Genomic DNA, 18,431 nt, shown 5'->3' with positions numbered 1-18,431 from the left:
TTAGACTATAAGATAAAGAAATGTAGTAAAAGAATGCACACAAAATAAAAAGAATGAAATTTACAAACTCCCATCTAGTGTAGAGTTCTCATCTTAAATGATCATAATAGGTTTATGACCTAGATGAAGAATTTTAAATATTAGTGTGCTGTATTCTTTTATTAAACTCAGTTCCTAGCACTTAAGACTACTTACTATTCATGCAGTGGCGATTAAAGTTCAGTATAAACAAACCCTACTCTTCAGGAATGAGTAACAGAAATATGGTATTTGGAACATTTAAAAGACCTTTTAATAGTTTGCATAAAAGAAATAATTTTTTTTAAAAGATTCACCTCCTCTTGGCAGGGATCAGCAAAGTTTTTCTTTATAAAGAGCCAGACAGTAAATATTGTTGGCTGTGTGAGCCCTGTAGTCTGTTGGGACTACTCAACTGCACAGTCCTACCGTTATAGCATTAAAAAAAAAAGAAGAAGAAGAAGCCAGAGGCAACATATAAGCAATGAGAATAGGTATAACTTTTCCCAATAAAACTTTATTTACAAAGCCAGTTGGTGGACAGGATTTCCCTTCGGGCTGTAGTTTGCTGACCCCTGCTCTAGAGGTTGACAGTCATTGACTGAGATAGACTACCAGTGGAGAAGCAAAAGCAACAATGAAAATTACCCTTTCCATTTTTCCATGAAAATTACAAAACAGCTTCCAGTTTGAACTTTTCTCACTTCTATTCATAGAGCCTACAAATACATTTGGCAAGTACCCAAGGACCCATTGAGGTTTATTTGTGTCCAGAAGAGACTGAAACACACAGTCCAATGAAAACAAACAACCAAGACCACAATGGGAATATCCCTAAACCCACTTCCAAAGGTAAAAATGCCACTTTTGTCATTTGGAAACTATGTTAAAAATGAAGGTAACTAGAAGGATCCTGTATCAGAATCACAAGTCTTGGCAAGAAACAAAAATTTCTATCATTAATGTTACATTAAAAAAAATTCCGAATAGTTTTCAGAAGAAAATAATGATCTTGGGCAAATGGCTCCTCCACCCACTTAATGGAGTCCCCTCAGGCTTTTGCTATTGGCAGAAACTGTTTCTTTGCAGTGTTTTGGAAAACCAGCAAAAGTGAAGAGTGGAGGTGTGATAGCTGTCCAGCTGAATCACCAGCTATACTTGGCCACATACCTCTGAGTGATATCACTGATCATTGGAGAGGGAACTGAAAAAAAGTTGGGAGAAGGAAGCCTTTTGCCCAAGAAGTTTTATCTTAATTTTTCCCCCCAGTGTGATGGGGAGAGAATAAGGGAAGAGAAGAAAAAATAAATCTAATTCCTCCCTTCATTGTCTCCACAGCAAAGGAAGCTCTTTGTAGTCTTTTTGTTGTCTCAGATTGGAGATATGTACTTAATTTTTTCTCCCTCCCAAGATAGCAGCAAGAAGTGATTTAAGTATTCAGATCTGACTTAATATTGAGAGAAAAAAAAAAGGCACCTCAAATGGTAAAACCAAAGACCACTTTTTTCCCCCACCCTAGAACTTCAAAGTAGATGTGTCCTTTTATTTGTATTTTTAGAATTATCTTTAATAAGCTAGTTGTTCAAAAAAAGACTAAAATCAGTGACCTCTACTGGGGAGCCAACTTTTCAGTCTGCATGTTTTGTTTTGCTTTTCCTAAAGGATGACTAACTGGTATTAGAAACTTGTTTTTGAACTTGTTAGTCTCTAATCTTTGAAGCTACCTGTATTCTTGTTGGCTAACAGTTGATATTTTAAAAGATGAGCGAGTAGACAAGAACAAGAAAAGGCTGACCAGAGTCCCTACTCAACAATGCACGTTAGTATAAAAGCTGATCTATACCATAATGGCAGGTTTCCCCAGTGGCTCAGTGGTAAAGAATCTGCCCGCCAATACAGGAGACGTGGGTTCCATCCCTGGGTTGTGAAGTTCCCCTGGAGAAGGAAGTGGCAACCCACTCCAGTATTCTTGCCTGAGAAATCCCATGGACAGAGGAGCCTGGCAGGCCACAGTCCATGGAGACACAAGAGTCGAACATGACTTATAGACTAAACAACAACAGTGTCGTAATGTCATCTAATTGTCCTTAGCAAAAGAATGAATGCTTCTATGACAGCAACGTGTATATGCTTCCTCCAGATTAGATTTTTACCTGACTCATTTTCTTGTTTCCACCACCTTTTTCTTTCTTCTCAGACTTGGCTTCAACCAACTCAGGACATAGTGATTGCTCGATTTCTATGGCAAACCTTTCTCCTCTGGCCTCCCCGGCCAACCTTTTACAGCAGACTGAGGACCAAATTCCTTCCAACCTAGAAGGACCATTTGTGAACTTACTGCCTCCCCTGCTCCAAGAAGACTATCTCCTAAGCCTCGGGGAGGAAGAAGGCATCAGCGATCTCTTTGATGCTTACGATTTGGAAAAGCTCCCGCTGGTGGAAGACTTCATGTGTAGTTGATTATGCTTCGTGTGAACTCCCCTTATAAACCAATATTTTTTTATTATGGAACCAGAACATGTGTCATGCAGTGTTGTCCCTTCCGCCCTTCTTCCTCCAAGATAGTATCATGAAGTAAACTACAGACTTCAGAACAAAGCTGACATTTTAATGAATTTAAAAAAACAAAACTATCAACGCACAGTTGCAGGCTCCCTTGGGAAAGCCCTGCCTTGCCCCAGGCTCCAAAATCTCCTGGATGAGTCAGCAAGTGAGAAAATGTGCAATCAGGTGTCTCTCACCCGTCCTCTTCCTCCCTCCCTCCCTCCTGGATTGGCTTGCTGTGCCTGACGGATGGGCTGTAGAATGGGGTCTGGCCACCTGGCCCACTCGAAAACAGCAATCTTCCTTAATAGCATTTCAAGCCGTGCCTTCTCCGCAGAATGCATGTCTTTGGGGTCTGCTAATTTGGGATGGAAACTGCAGGAACTGTAAACTTGAAGTCATGCAAAAGTATGAAATGAATTTCTTCAGCTCTTCTTAGGAATATTTAAATTACTGTCATAATTCAGTTTAAGCTATGGACCGCATGTCCCACTCGGAGGCCAAGAGATCTTCCACAGCCTTTCAGATGAAGAAACTGTTCTCCAATACTCATCGCAGATACAGAAGAACAGTCGAGTTCTGCCCCTCTAAGCTGTTGTGGATTTTCCTGTCTCCATAAACCACTCCCACTCTCTTGCCCCCAACGTATTTGTAAGTTTGAAGTTTATAGCAAATGCCTACTTAGGAGTTCTTTGTGGATTGTTTTTTTTTTTCTTTTTCTTTTTTTTAGCTGCCATTTAAGCATTCCTGTGGCACCCATCAACCATTTCAATTTAATTGTTTACTTTGAAGCGGTTTTTGCTAATTCAAATTATTTTAAGCAGAGGTAGAGAACCTCTACTGATCAGAGCATGTGTGATCTAAGGCTTAATAGCCTCGGCGAGAAGCTTTGCCCCATCTCGCTTCCTTCCCCAGGAGGGGGTGCTCGGAGCGAGTGGAGCTCACTGACGGGGGTGGCCCATTGGAGAGAACCAGGTCAGACCCCCAAGAAGCAGCAGGTATGGATGGATCCCTCCGTCCCTTGGGCTTCCCAGGCCCCCTGTGACCGGGGAAAGGGCTCTTACACTGCACTCAGGGAGACCACTTCTCAGGATGGGGTCGGATGGAGAGGCCTCTGGGGAGAAGGACATCCCCCGTCGTGAGTAGCATGCTATCAGTGGCACTTCGCTTCAGCCGTTGAGAGCAGGGAGCTCCCACTGTGTCTGGGGCTACAGGAGTCCTGGCCAGAACCCCCTGTTCCCCCTTCCACTGTGAAGGAGCAGGTTGGACCAAGGAAAGCTGGGGCTATAGAAAAAAGGCAGGGCAGGATGCCAGGACATCTCCCACTTAACTCTTCAGGAATGGCGTCCCAAGTCGGAGGCTTCCTGACAGTGGCAAAATCCTACCAGTTGAGTCCAAGAATGGCTTTCCCATTGGCCAGGGGGTAGATGGCCATCTCCCACTGGGAATGTGGCAGAGTACCTCACATCCATTCCTTGGATGCTAATGACTGTGGGAATGAGGGAGTCATCTAATAAATAAAACCTCAACACCAAGAATGGTTGAGTTGAATTGCTGTTCTGCCCGACACAGTGGGAGGCACATGGTAGGCACTCGATTCAACAGGATGGGAAAAAAGAAATACTGGGTTGGCCAAAAAGTTCATTTGGGCTTTTCCATACCATCTTATGGAATATTCCTTACTATATCCCTTAGGAAAAGTACAAAACCTACGAAAGCCCCAGCCGATTTACTCTAGGTAGATTTCCACAATATGCAAAGTGGTGGTGGGGTCAACACAAATGACACCAGCACTTTAAACTATTTGTGTAGGTATGCATGGGTGTATGTTTGAGAAGAAAAACAAAGGTGCAGTTTATCCTCCTTTTTCTTCGGCCTCCATCCCCGCCCTCCTCCCCTGGACACACACTGGACCTGGTCCGAGATGAAGCATTGGGTGGGGGAGGGAGGGGGAGCTTTGTGTCAAGTGCCTACTGGAAATGCACTGTGGGGTTTTTTTCCTCTATGGGAAACCATTTATGCCAAGCTTTTCCCTATTTCCCATATTTATCTCATCTGGTTAGCTGCCTCTGCTTCCAGCTTTGTGTAATTCTCTTTGCCAGCTGCACAAAGCTGATTTTTTTCCAAAGTCTAAAGACTGAGCTCACCTGGCTATGTGGTTGTGTGTTTGGTTGAATTTCTTGTTAAACCTTTTCGTAACGTGATGCCGTATTTATTGTTTTAAAAAACGAAAAGAATCCTAATAAGTCTTAAAAGTTCCTTCATGCATAAGGCTTTCCCAGTTAATGGGCTTAACTGGTGTACAGTAAGTAGACGTCCATACTGTATTCTGTTTGCATTAGTCATTTTCTTTTTGACATAAGTTTCTGGCACACGAAGTGGGTTAGTACTACAGTATTTGTGTTACTTTAAGTACTGAGTATGCAGGTTTCCTGGTACCATTGAGTTGCTGCTATTAAAGCTCACACATGAAATGGCTAAAAGTTACAAGTGTGCGAATTATGACTGCGTGAGCCTTAGAGAGTAAATTGTATAAAGAGCAACACATGAGCTGTCAAACAGTGTTAGGTGTGTGTTTATATGTACAGATTTGTGCGTAGTAATCATTTTATTTAAGTTGATACGCAGTCTCCTCATATTTTCATTATCTAGCAATTTTGTACAAAATAGCAATTAATTTGTAAACACTGCCAGAATATTTTCTAGCTGGTTTGTAATTTTTTAAGAGTGTTATTTTTTTTTTCTTGTTGTTGTTCTTGTTGTTGTGGTGGTTCTTGTGTTCATTTTTGTTGTAAGTGTAGATCTGTAAATACAATTGCAGTATTTAAAGCTTTAGCTTTCAGGAAAAAGAAAGTAAGAACTCAGTGTGTGCATGACAACTCGTGTGTACGAAATGAGGGATTTGAAGGAAGATGCCTTGCAGAGTGAGTTGGGTGGCAACTGTCCGATTGTGGGAATTTCTTTTCCTGTGGGGTACGAGATTTTGTCAAAAGGAAGTATTTCTCCCAGAATTGGGAGTATGCAAACTACTAATCAGTTTAGCTTTGTGTTGTATGCTAGTTTAAAAAAGAAAATATGTAATATAATGTAAAAAAAAAAAAAAAAGCTTTTATGATGGATTTTGTAAATAGATTTGTTACAGGGTAACCTGTTCTCTAGCTGTGATCTTACCACTTCAAATGGGTGTAATTTGAATAAATTTTGTATGGTAAAGGATCAATAAAATGATTTTTTTTTAAGAGTTCAGCCTTGTGAATGGTTTCTTACTATTGTCTTATGCTCTTACATTATATTTATAAAGACATGCTTAAGTTAAGGGGAAAGTTTGAATAAAAACTCAAAACATCATATGCTTTACTGTTCTGGGAATCTGGGGAGCATTAAGCAAAAGGCTTTTTGACCACTTGTGAGTGTTTGCCACTTTAGGAAGCAAAAGAACTTGCCACGTCTCTGATCACCCGCAGAAGCCACCCCAGGTGTGGAAGAAGGATTTGTACACCGAGAAAACACCAAGTCAAGTTTTCTTCCTCATAAGGAGCTTGAAGCAAGTAGATTATTTCTCAATACAGGTAATTGCCTCCCTTGTTCTAGATTCACTCCATGTTCTTTAAGTGAAGTAGTTGTTCATTTATTCATTCAGTCACTCTGAATGAGCATGAAGTGATTACTATATGCTGGATATGGTTGTAAGTGCTGGAGTCCAGATAGAAAAAGACAAAGATCCTTATCAGCATGAAGAAGCTTACAGTCTAGTAGGGAAAGAAATAAGTTTTAATTAGAATTAAATTCTGAGGACAGGCTCTTAAATGATTTTTTCTTCTGAAGCCATGTTTGGAAGACAAGGATAGATGCTTTGAGGCAAAAATGGAAATGAAGGGAACATAAAAGCCTTGCTATTGGAGAGCTGTACAAGGAGGAGAGATTCTGATCCAGAGAGCTTTAGGGGCCTATGCATCTGGATGCAGGAAGGTTTGCAGAAGACTGCCTGGGTGGGTACAACTCAAACCTGAATAGCCAATGGATTCATCTAGGATCCAGGAAGCTGGGGAGCACCTGAATCCAATCTAGACTACAATCCAGATATCATGAAAGAAAATGGAAAGATTAAATGGTAGGTCATGCCTTGGGATACGGATGAGAATCCCTGCCCTGCCTACTTAGAATTAATCACCCAGGAGTCAGTCAGAAGTTAACAGAAATACCATTAACAGCAGGAAGTTGCAGTGATCCACAGAATGCAAAGAGCAAGCTTTCTGTTGTGCCCTTAAATCTGGGACTTAAAGACTGAAAGACAAATAGAACAATTTCTTAAAATACTCTGGAATGTTTATAACACTAGGAATTACTATTATACTTTGTTGTGCAAAGAGTACTATCAAAAAGTTCTGGAATTCCTTATGCCGGGGTGTCTGAAAAGTGTTGTGGGAAACAGAAGGGACAAAGTCCCATGTTATCATGTGCCTTAGAAACAAAACTGGAAATTCTGGCATGTTGGGCTTCTGTTGGGCTGTTTTAGGACTTGAGTATATACAACAGAAAAGACAGAGTTCGTTCCTAGGGAAAACAGAGGATGTGTGTGTTTTCTCTTTCCTGCATCAATTTCAGTAGCTGCCTGCACACATCAGGAATACAGAAACAAGGGAATCAGAATCATGTTTTAATTTAAGCAGGAAATTCAGATAAACAAACCAAAAACATTCATTAAGGCCTACTTTTTCAACTTGAACAAAACCATGTCAACTGATAATGACCAGAGAGTCACAGGATTTGAGTTGGAAAGCAACTTGATCCTGAACAAGGAGCTGGTTTCATCATGTGACAATTCAGCCATCATTTTTTTTTCACCAAGAAAACCATCTCCAGAATCCTAATCCAGTGCTCTTCCTGCAATATTTTAAGGTCTCCTAGTTCCTCCTCCTCAGACACATATATCAGAAACTGGCCTCTTCTCAGTTTTACTCTTGGAACCACAGCCTGGCTGACGTGGTTAATTCATCCTTCTGAGTTAACTTCACCTGGAAGCTCTGTGACCATCCTGTCCACAGGCACTAATTTCTTGTACTCTTCCCCATCATATTTGATGAATGCGATCACTATCTTCTGTGCCTTTGTGCACAGTTACAAACTGAGAGAGATGGAAACCATTGGAAGTCTAAGTTGAAGGACTCCTCAGTGGTTCTTTTGTCCTCAGTCTTTGATAAAAATGGATTTGCTGTATTTAAACAGAGGAAGAATTGAATCCACAACAGCTTCTAAATAGGATGTTCCATTTCCCCCTTGAAAGACTCAAACTTCTCTTCCTGTACAGACTACTTTTCAGCTCCAGAAGCCTTTAAGACTTTTTTTCTGCATAATCAAATTCAGGAACAGTTGCCTCAGCTGAAACCTAAATTAAACTGTGTCTCAGCCTTGAACAACCCTTAGCATTGTACAGGGCTTTACAGTTTACAATGGATTTTCATCTGCCTTATCTCTGCATATAAAGCCATTTGTAACTGATGGCATTAGCTGCAGAAGTAACTAATCAATCTACAGAACAGTATGTGGGCAGTGATATGAAGAAAGGATAAAAAGCACTTAGCTTTAAGCCATACTCTGGAGACCCAAGGAACAAGACAGAACACTGTGATTCCACAGGAGAGATCTGAAATAAAGACATCAGTAAGTAAAAATTAAACCATGTCAACAAAGAGAGCATGTTTCAATGGGTTAGGTATGGGAAGAGAGGTTGTATGTGCTTAGAAATGGGAAGAAGCAGAACGAGACCCAAGATGCTTGAAAAGAGCCACAACCAAATCCTACCCTTGGCAAGAAACCAAAGTACAGCTGTTCTTTAGTCAAAGAGAAGGTACTATCACCATTGACTCAAAGTTTGGTTATCTATCAAAGGAATAAAGTGAGTACTAAAGACAGGGACAGGCATAGGGGTGCAACAATGAAAAGGAGACAATAGAAAGCATAGAAATGATTCCCTTACCTGGTCCTGAGAAGGAGCTAAACCAGCAACAGGGGGGCAAAGTTATTTCCAAGTGAAGAAGAAAGAATTGGATAGGACTCCTGCTCTGGCAGTATGGCAGATTAAATGGCCAGGAAACCCTCCTGTTTCAGAAAAACAGAAAAAAATTTTTTATTATACTGCTGAGATTACAAGAAATTCCCATGGGCCAGAAGAATAAAAAAGAACTGAGCTAAAAAGAAAGGTTGAAGAGCATGTAAACAGTAAAGACAGATAAGCCTAAGGTTGGCTACCAGTTGCATTTCAAATACTGTTGCTGGCATTGAGAAAAATTGTCTCGGGCCAACAAAGAAAGCCTGAAGAACTAAACCTAAGATTCAGATTAAACCAGATAAACTGGAAGAAGGCTCTAGTGCTCCAGCTCAGAGTCATCTCTCTGGCTTTCAGCAGAGCAAACTCATCCATATTCTGGACAAGACCACATAGGACCACAGACTACCAAATAGAGTGTTAGTCACTCTGTTGTGTTCGATTCTTTGTGATCCTGTTAACTGTAGGTCCCCCAGTCTCCTCTTTCCATGGAATTCTCTAGGCAAGAATACTGGAGTGGGATGCCGTTCCCTTCTCCAGGGGATCTTCCCAACCCAGAAATTGAACCTGGGTCTCCTGCATTGCAGGCAGAGTCTTTACCATCTGAGCCGCCAGGGAAGCCCCTAATATAAGATCACAGTGAAAGGTCAACAAACACAAAAGGAAACAAACCAGCATTGATAACAGAAGCAGAAAACATCAGATTTAGAGCTCAAAGAATTCAAATAATGGAATTACCAGATACAGTATATAAGATAAATATGTATGAAGTGTTTAAGAAGAAGTACTACAGAAACGAGTGACCAAGAAGAAATGATCAAAACTGCCCCCAGAGACTTGGAAAAGAATAAAATGTTAGGAATTAAAAATATAATTGTTGGAGAAAAGAAATGATGGCTAAACCAGCAGTTTAGATACAGCTAAAGAGACCGAAATGAATTGGTATGACGAAATTACCCAGAGTATAGCACAGAGAGAAAAGGAGATGGAAAATATAAATACATTTTGAGGGATCCAGATAATAAATATTTTAGGCATTGTGGGCCATAAGGTCTCTGTCAAAACTACTTAACTCTGTACCAAGAAAGCAGCCATAAACAGTCAGTAAATAAATGAGTAGCATGGCAGTGCTCCAATAAGAATTAGGGATGCTAAAATTTGATTTTCATGTATTTCTCACTTGTCATGAAATAATATTCTTCTTTTGACTTTTCTCAACCATTTTAAGAATGTAAAAACTGTTTTTAGCTCACAGGTTGTACAAAAAGAGGTGGTGGGTGGTTTCTGGTCCAACATGTAGAGTATGGAAGCTGTCACCCCTGTCCTCAAAACAAGAAAAAGACTGAACAATGTGAAAATCAATAACTCAGAGTGAATTACAAACTCGAGCAGGGCTCAGACCAAGGGGCACTTCCCAGGACTGCTGCTGCCAGTGCCCCCGCCCCCATGGTGAGCCACTGCGACCCACGTCTTCACAGGAAACCCTCCAACACTAGCAGATCTCCGCTATTTCCCAATTGACCAGAGCGTGTCACATAGGAGCACCTCCATAATTGACTGCTTTACCTAGTTTCTTTCTGCCCCCCATTTAACAATAAAGAAACCGAGACTCCAAGAGCTTAGGTGATTTGCTCAAATTCACAGGGTTAATAAGTGGCAAACTGGGAATTTGAACCCAAGGACACTTGACGCCAATGTTTTTTCACTCTGCCACACCACCTCCAGAAGCAACTAGAACAGGTGGGCAAAATACATCCTTCTAGCCTTATCTGGAGATGCTGACACTACACAGGGGAGGTGCAGAGTTCTGCAACACAATTTTTTAACAAAAAGATAACTTCAGTATAAAGACCAAGCCCTTGCTGACCTCACTCACTTCAAGAATATTCTCACACATGTGTGCAACCCTTTGTGACACAGACACATATCACAACCTGTACCTCCCTGCTTCCTGGCCACACAGCTGGACTGCACTTCCCTGCCGCCCTTGCAGTGAGACACGGCACGTGGCTGCCTTCTACGCAATGGAATGAATGAAAGCACTGGCCATCACCTCCAAATCTGGCCTTTAAAACACCAAAAAAAAAAAAAAAAACAGACAGCCAACTATATGTTATTTATAAGATATCTACTTTAAATACAAAGACAGCTAAATTAAATGTAAAAGAATGGAGAAAGATATGCCATGAAAATACTAACCAAAGCCAAGTGGATTCACTGTATTAATTTCAGATAGAGCAACACTATTTGAATTAGTGCCCCCCAGAAGCAGACACTTAGGCATTAACCTAGTAAAATATGTATGAGATCTACATGAGGAGAACTGTGAAGCTCTGATGAAAGAAGTCAAAGATCTATATAGATAGAAGGCTATTCTGTGTCCATGGATAAGACAAAAAATTGTAAAGGGATCAGTTGTCTCCAATTTGACCTACAGATTCAATCCCAAATTAAAATTTCAGCAAATTATTTTGTGGATATCAACAAAGAGATTCTAAATTTTATATGGAAAGAGAAAATTCCCAGCATAGCCAACCCAAAACTGGAGAACACAGTTGGAAGACTGATACTACCCAACTTGAAGAAATACTATAAAGCCATAGTGACTAAGTCAGTATGACACCGGTAAAAGAATAGACAAACTCATCTGTGAAACAGAAAAGAGAGTCGAGAAGTAGAACCAAAAAAATGTAGTCAAGTCATCACTGAGAAAGTAACAAAGGCAATTCAATGGATAAAGGACAGTCTTTTCAACAAATGGTGCTACAACAATTGGACATCTACATGCAAAAAAAAAAAAAAAAAATCTAGACACAGTTTTCACCCTTTTCACGAAGATTAACTCCAAATTAATTATAGGCCTAATGTATTGGAGAAGGCAATGGCACCCCACTCCAGTACTCTTGCCTGGAAAATTCCATGGACAGAGGAGCCTGGTGGGCTGCAGTCCATGGGGTCACTAAGAGTCAGACACAACTGAGCGATTTCACTTTCACTTTTCACATTCATGCATTGGAGAAGCAAATGGCAACCCACTCCAGTATTCTTGCCTGGAGAATCCCAGGGACAGGAGAGCCTGGTGGGCTGCCGCCTATGGGGTCACACAGAGTTGGACATGACTGAAGCAACTTAGCAGCAGCAACAGCACAAATCCATAAAACACAAAACCATAAAACTTCTAGAAGATAGAATATAAGAAAATCTAGGTCCCCTTTGGCTTGGTTATGGCTTTGAGATACAACACCAAAAGCATGATTTGTGAAAACCGTTTTGATAAGTTGGCCAGTTTGATATGATAGTAATGGTCCTTTATTCTTAAAAGTAGGTAGTGAGTTCATAGGTAGTCATTTTATTATTAATCATCAACCTTACATTCACCCTGCACATAATACTTTGTAAAATAATTACACAATTTTTTTCTTAAATTTTGAGGTTGGGCCTGAAAATGTCAGAAGGATAAAGGCAACGGATTGGTATGTTCTGCGACAACCAACTGATCTTTACGGTGGTTTATTCACTAAGTCATGTCTGACTCTTTTGCGACCCCATGGGCTGTTGCCCGCCAGGCTTCTCTGTCCATGGGATTCTCCCGGCAAGAAGACTGGAGTGGGTTGCCATTTCCTTCTCCAGGGGATCTTCCCCACCCAGGGATCAAATCCTGGTCTCCTGCAATGCTGGCAGATTCTTTACCAGCTGAGCCACCTGGGAAGGGGGACAACTGCTCTTTAGAGTACCAAATATGATAGATTAATACCTGATATATTGCTAACCCACCATAGATTGAATTATCTTTTTTTTTTTCTATGCTGCACACTACAATAAAGCCTTCTGATAGATAAAAATAGGGAATTGGGTAGAATTAAGAGAAAGGCAAAGCTTTACAATTCATTATTTTTTAAAGCCAAGAATTAAATCAGAAACAGAATGCTTGGGAGAGAAACAAGTAGACAGAAAAAATTAGTTTCACCTCAGCAGGACGATGGCATGCTCTGCCTAGCCCTTCTTTGAAGTGCTGATGTGTGCAGACAGAGTTCCACGAACTGCCCTCGATTAAAACTGCTTTTCCTCCAGGCCCCTTGTCCAGCTGGGTTCAGTTACCTTTTCAAAGGCCCCAGGCACAACCTGCTTGTGGACGGGTGCCAACAGGGTAGAGTCGGTGAGAGCAGGAACCACCACTGGTACTGAACTGTGGGCCTTGCCCCTTTTGTAGTAATTTCATGAAGATACTCAGCAAAAACTGGAACAAGAAAGGATTTTTTAAGCCATTCTTGCTGATTTATTCTCTCTTGCCTCTGTCTCACCTCCAAATTTCACAGCCCATATCATATCATCTTTGCCTTATCTTCTTTCTTCCTTCAGGCCTGTTCTTTGTCAGAAGATCACAACCAGTGTGAACTTGATTCAGATGCCTACTGACCCAGCACTGACCTCCCAACCCTGAGCCCAAATCCCCCCTTACGACCCAGAGTTAGTATTTCGCGTCTTAGACCTTAATATTCCAATTCTGACTCTCACAGTATGCACTAATGAAAGAGCAGAGACAATCAAACAGTATTGCATTGACTATCCTCTGGAAAGAGCCATTCAACTCATTTTACAACCTTCTTCGGTTCTCTGATCCTTTTTTCCCCCACTTATTGTACTTTGAGGGAAAATTCTATATAATCTATACACTTTTATCCTTTGTTTAGTTTCTTCCTCTTCTTTGCTTTCAAAATAGATTTTTAGGTATTATCAACATTTGGCTTAACACATGAAGGTCTAGAAGCATCTAAAAGTTATTTCTGACACGTTTTCATTTCACTGCTTATGTTTCAAAAATTAGAAACCCTATAATTGAGTAAAGCTGCAGTGGTGTGGATTTCGTCACTGAAGTCTCACGTTTCCTCCAAAGTAGTCAACCAATATTCATCATCAAGCCCCAATTCCCTACCACCTACAAGTTCAGTGTGGCCTCTTCTTTAGTCCAGTGCAAACTACCCACACATACACACACATTAAGAGTCTCCAAGTCACCCACAACACACAACAGTCTCTCAACACTCATCTGGTTGCTAATTACGAGTTGTTCTTCTTGACAGTGCCTACTAGCTCTTTTTCCATTTCTCCCATAATACTCAAAACAAAAGAAACAAGTTCCTTTTCCCTAGACACAGAAAAAAACTAGCTCTTTACTTTTATACCCCCTTATCCTGTACCCTACCTTTGTTATTTAGAAGGTGCAGGGTCTCCTTCACCTCTGCTACAGGCACCAGGACCCAGTTGCTGGCGGATCCAGGATAGACTAGCATCAAAGTCCTACACCAGCCATATTCAGTCACCTCATCCACCAGTTCAGTTCAGTTCAGTCACTCAGTCGTGTCCAACTCTTTGTGACCCCACAAATCACAGCACACCAGGCCTCCCTGTCTATCACCAACTCCTGGAGTTCACTCAGACTCACGTCCATTGAGTCAGTGATGCCATCCAGCCATCTCATCCTCTGTCATATCCTTCTCCTCCTGCCCCCAATCCCTCCCAGCATCAGAGTCTTTTCCAGTGAGTCAACTCTTCGCATGAGGTGGCCAAAGTACTGGAGTTTCAGCTTTAGCATCATTCCTTCCAAAGAAATCCCAGGGCTGATCTCCTTCAGAATGGACTGGTTGGATCTCCTTGCAGTCCAAGGGACTCTCAAGAGTCTTCTCCAACATCACAGTTCAAAAGCAACAATTCTTCGACTCTCAGCTTTCTTCACAGTCCAACTCTCACATCCATACATGACCACTGGAAAAACCATAGCCTTGACTAGACGAACCTTTGTTGGCAAAGTAAGTCTCTGCTTTTCAATATGCTGTCTAGGTTGGTCATAACTTTCCTTCCAAGGTCATGGATGCAGTTACCATCTGCAGTGATTTTGGAGCCCCCAAAAATAAAGTCTGACACTGTTTCCACTGTTTCCCCATCTATTTCCCATGAAGTGATGGGACCAGATGCCATGATCTTCGTTTTCTGAATGTTGAGTTTGAAGCCAACTTTTTCACTCTCCTCTTTCACTTTCATCAAGAGGCTTTTTAGTTCCTCTTCACTTTCTGCCATAAGGGTGGTGTCATCTGCATATCTGAGGTTCTTGATATTTCTCCTGGCAATCTTGATTTCAGCTTGTGCTTCTTCCAGCCCAGCATTTCTCATGATGTACTCTGCATAGAAGTTAAATAAGCAGGGTGACAATATACAGCCTTGATGTACTCCTTTTCCTATTTGGAACCAGTCTGTTGTTCCATGTCCAGTTCTAACTGTTGCTTCCTGACCTGCATACAAATTTCTCAAGAGGCAGGTCAGGTGGTCTGGTATTCCCATCTCTTTCAGAATTTTCCACAGTTTATTGTGATCCACACAGTCAAAGGCTTTGGCATAGTCAATAAAGCAGAGGCAGCTGCAGAGCCTAGGCCATCCTGGCTCCTTCCTTCTGTGATTCTCCCCAAGGAGGGCAAGACTGGAAAATTCCAAATCAGTATCTCCCACCTAGTACCAGCCAGCCACGCCTAAGTCCGACCCACACTGCCTGCACCCCTTGGCTTCTGGCTCTTGGCTGCACCGACCTTAAAATTTTCTCTCCCCAATTCTCTACAGCTGTGCAAGGTCCCTTTGGCTTAAGTCTTCCTGATCATCTGGAAGCACCCGGACTCCCTGCATCCCCCTCTCTGGCTCTCCCCTTAAGCTTGTGCTTCCCAAACAGACCAGCGACAGTGACCTACCTGCCGCCTACCCGGTGCTCTCAGGAGATTTTTGCACCTCTTCTTGCCCTCTTCAGACTGGAAGCCCTCTCCCTCCTGGGATCTTCTCCCTCACTTCCAGCCATACCTAGTTTCTGGCCATCCCAAGATCTTTTCTGGTCACCCTTTCTCAACCCAGGACCCTTAGAACCTAATCCAAGGTTCTGCTGAGCCGACTCCCTGCCCTGTGTAGCCCCGTGTGCCTAGAAATAGAGATGGAGACAACCCAGCTCCAGCTTGAAACCAGACTAGCCAGGTTCCTCCACCGCCCCAGCTATCTAGCTTCTGAAAATCACAGAGGTAATTTGTTTCTGGTGAAATCACAATTTTGTCTTTATATATATATATATATATATGATTGTTTGACATAACTGAAATAGATAGTACTAATGCTATGTCACTTATGAAAACTTTTGTTTTAGGATGACTATTTTCCTTTCTGGAGAAGGCAATGGCACCCCACTCCAGTACTCTTGCCTGGAAAACCCCATAGATGGAGGATCCTGGTGGGCTGCAGTCCATGGGGTCACGAAGAGTCGGACACGACTGAGCGACTTCCCTTTCAGTTTTCACTTTAATGCATTGGAGAAGGAAATGGCAACCCACTCCAGTGTTCTTGCCTGGAGAATCCCAAGGATGGGGGAATCTGGTGGGCCTCTGTCTATGTGGTCGTACAGAGTCGGACACAACTGAAGCGACTTAGCAGCAGCAGCAGCATTTTTTTTCTAGGGTAAAAAGGTGATATGATAATAGACAAAGAAAAGGGGGCTACCTCCCTGGTAGTGGTTAAGACTTTGCCTTCCAATGCAGGCGTTGCAGGTTCAATCCCTGGTCAGGGACCTAAGATCCCACATGTCTCAGAGCCAAAAAACCAAAATATAAAACAGAAGCGATATTGTAACAAATACAATAATGATTAAAAAACAAAAAAGGAAATGGGGACCACTCTCTGGCCTTTCTCCATTTTTTTATGTACCACTTAGAGCTGCTACTCTGGAGAAGCTGGGGAGATGCTAAATGAACATCACATAGAAAGCCTCAACTCTTAGTGTTACGTACATAATAAAGTTCCTATTGTTTCAATTATCAAAAATATAGTGGTTTCAATGTAACCTCCTAAACTTATATAGCTGTGTAATTAAGGAGATTTTCCAGATGGTTCAGGAAAATTCTAATGCTATCCATGTTTATTGAACAGATTCAGTTATAATTACAAAGACTCTTTTCTCAGTTCTCGTCTTGATCTCAGCAACTCTCTCTTACTTTAACTCACTTTTTAGCCCTGCCACCGCCAAACATGGCTTCCCTGATGGCTCAGACAGTAAAGAATCTGCCTCCAATGCAGGAGACCCAGGTTTGATTACTGGGTTGGGAATATACCCTGAAGAAGGGAATGCAATCCACTCTAGTATTCTTGCCTGGAGAATTCCATGGACAGAGGAGCCTGGCGGGCTAGAGTCCATGGGGTTGCAGAGAGTCAGACACGACTGAGTGACTAATACACTATACACTATACCCCCAAACAAAGGGCTTCTAGAATCATTACATTTGTAGATCTGAGGAATACAGCATAGTTTTTGGAGGGGGCGGCGGGCACTGTGCCAGGTCTTCATTGCTATGCATGAGCTTTTTCTGGTTGTGGCGACCTGGGGCTACTCTTTAGTTGTGGTTCATGGACTTCTCATTGCAGTGACTTCTCTTGTTGCAAAGCTCTAGAGCACTCAGGCTTCAATAGCTGTGGTACTTGGGCTTAGTTGCTCTTCAGGATGTCGGATCTTCCTGGACCAGGGATCGAACCCACTTACCCTGCATTGGCAGGCAGATTCTTAACCACCTGGCCACAGGGAAGTCCCATAGCATATGTTTTAAGATGGTTTTATGGAGAACAGTTTAAGCCCGTTAAAAAAAAAAAAAAAGCCTGTATATATCCGTATGTGTGTTAAGTTGTTTCAGATGTGTCCGACCCTGTGCAACCCTAAGTACTGTAGCCTGCCAAGCTCCTCTGTCCATGGGATTCTCCAGGCAAGAATATTGGAGTGGGTTACCATACCCTCTTCCAGGGGATCGCTCTGACCCAGGGATCAAATTCTCCTCTCTTAAGTCTCCCGCATTAGCAGGTGGATTCTTTGTCACTAGCGCCACCTTGGAAGCTCCTGTATACATATACCACATCTTTATCCATCTATCTGTCAATGACTATTTACAATGGACATTTAGGTTGCTTTTATGTCTTGGCTATTGTAAATAGTGCTGCAATGAACATGAAGGTGCCTGTATCTTTTTGAATTATGGTCTTCTCCACCTGAAAGGTACACCATATTTAAATCAACTATACTTCAATTTAAAAAAAATGCCCGGAGCTGTTTTGACAACACATTGCATCATTGAGCGCTTGGCTTTCATTATGCTTTGAACGGTACGAGATTGATGATATGTGCTGTTTCTTTCGAAACTTCTTAACAGGAAGGCTGGAATGGAACGAATGTGAGAATCAAATCATATGATTGTAGCGGTGGCTCCCCAGCCCAAACCCGAGGTGTGATGATCCCTTCCCTCTTCCCTCCCTGGACTAGCTAGTGCTCTCTGTTGAGGCAGGGGCTGATTCATCGCACCTCTCTGAGCCCAGTTGCGCCTAGCCCATTAGGCGGCTGCTCCCACTACCCACCGCTGTACAAACTGGCACACGGGAGCTCCACTCTGGAGGTGCCAGCTCCCAGACCGCCTTGTTGGTCGCGAGGTGACTGGTGGGGCCAGGGAAAGGCTGAGCCCACGGTTCCCGCCGCCTCAGGCAGTGATCCTGGTTAACGGGTGTGTCAACTGCCTCTGCGTGGCCTTCATGATCTCTGCCGCCTGCAAGCCTCACTCCACTGGGGACTGGAGGATGACATTGCTGGAGCGGCGGTTACTTCTTCGGACATGGCAGCTTTCTGGAGTCACACCTTTCAGCTCAGGGTACTGTGGTGGCGAGATGGGCACCAGTTGTGGCGGGTACGAGTTATAGCGGCCGTTGGTTGGTGTTCACATCGGCCCCTCCCCCAAGCAAGCGACCAGTAGTGAGCAACTGTCAACTA

General features: G+C 42.4%; 1 protein-coding gene and 1 long non-coding RNA gene across 3 annotated transcripts in view; one reads left to right on the top strand and one right to left on the bottom strand.

The window, feature by feature from the left end:
* E2F3 (E2F transcription factor 3) overlaps nt 1–5,803 on the top strand; it is an 84,555-nt gene extending 78,752 nt beyond the window's left edge. For both annotated transcript variants that reach the window (XM_070777648.1, XM_019986117.2), the window contains exons 6-7: nt 735–870; nt 2,216–5,803. In XM_070777648.1, coding sequence (XP_070633749.1) covers nt 735–870; nt 2,216–2,478 — 399 coding nt within the window. In that variant the 3' untranslated portion in view covers nt 2,479–5,803. The remainder of the gene's footprint in view (nt 1–734; nt 871–2,215) is intronic.
* Nucleotides 5,804–5,894: 91 nt separating this feature from the next.
* Nucleotides 5,895–18,425, bottom strand: LOC139178854 (uncharacterized). Its single transcript, XR_011563301.1, has 4 exons — nt 18,026–18,425; nt 12,576–12,845; nt 8,540–8,661; nt 5,895–8,206 (listed from the first exon to the last, which is right to left on the bottom strand). It is a non-coding gene; the product is annotated as an uncharacterized lncRNA (long non-coding RNA).
* Between the last annotated feature and the right edge of the window lie 6 nt (nt 18,426–18,431).

The sequence above is a fragment of the Bos indicus genome, chromosome 23, assembly GCF_029378745.1.
Source record: "Bos indicus isolate NIAB-ARS_2022 breed Sahiwal x Tharparkar chromosome 23, NIAB-ARS_B.indTharparkar_mat_pri_1.0, whole genome shotgun sequence".
Classification (NCBI taxonomy): domain Eukaryota; kingdom Metazoa; phylum Chordata; class Mammalia; order Artiodactyla; family Bovidae; genus Bos; species Bos indicus.
The sequence above is the reverse complement of the archived record's forward strand: the minus strand, read 5'-3'. Positions and strand labels throughout refer to the sequence as shown.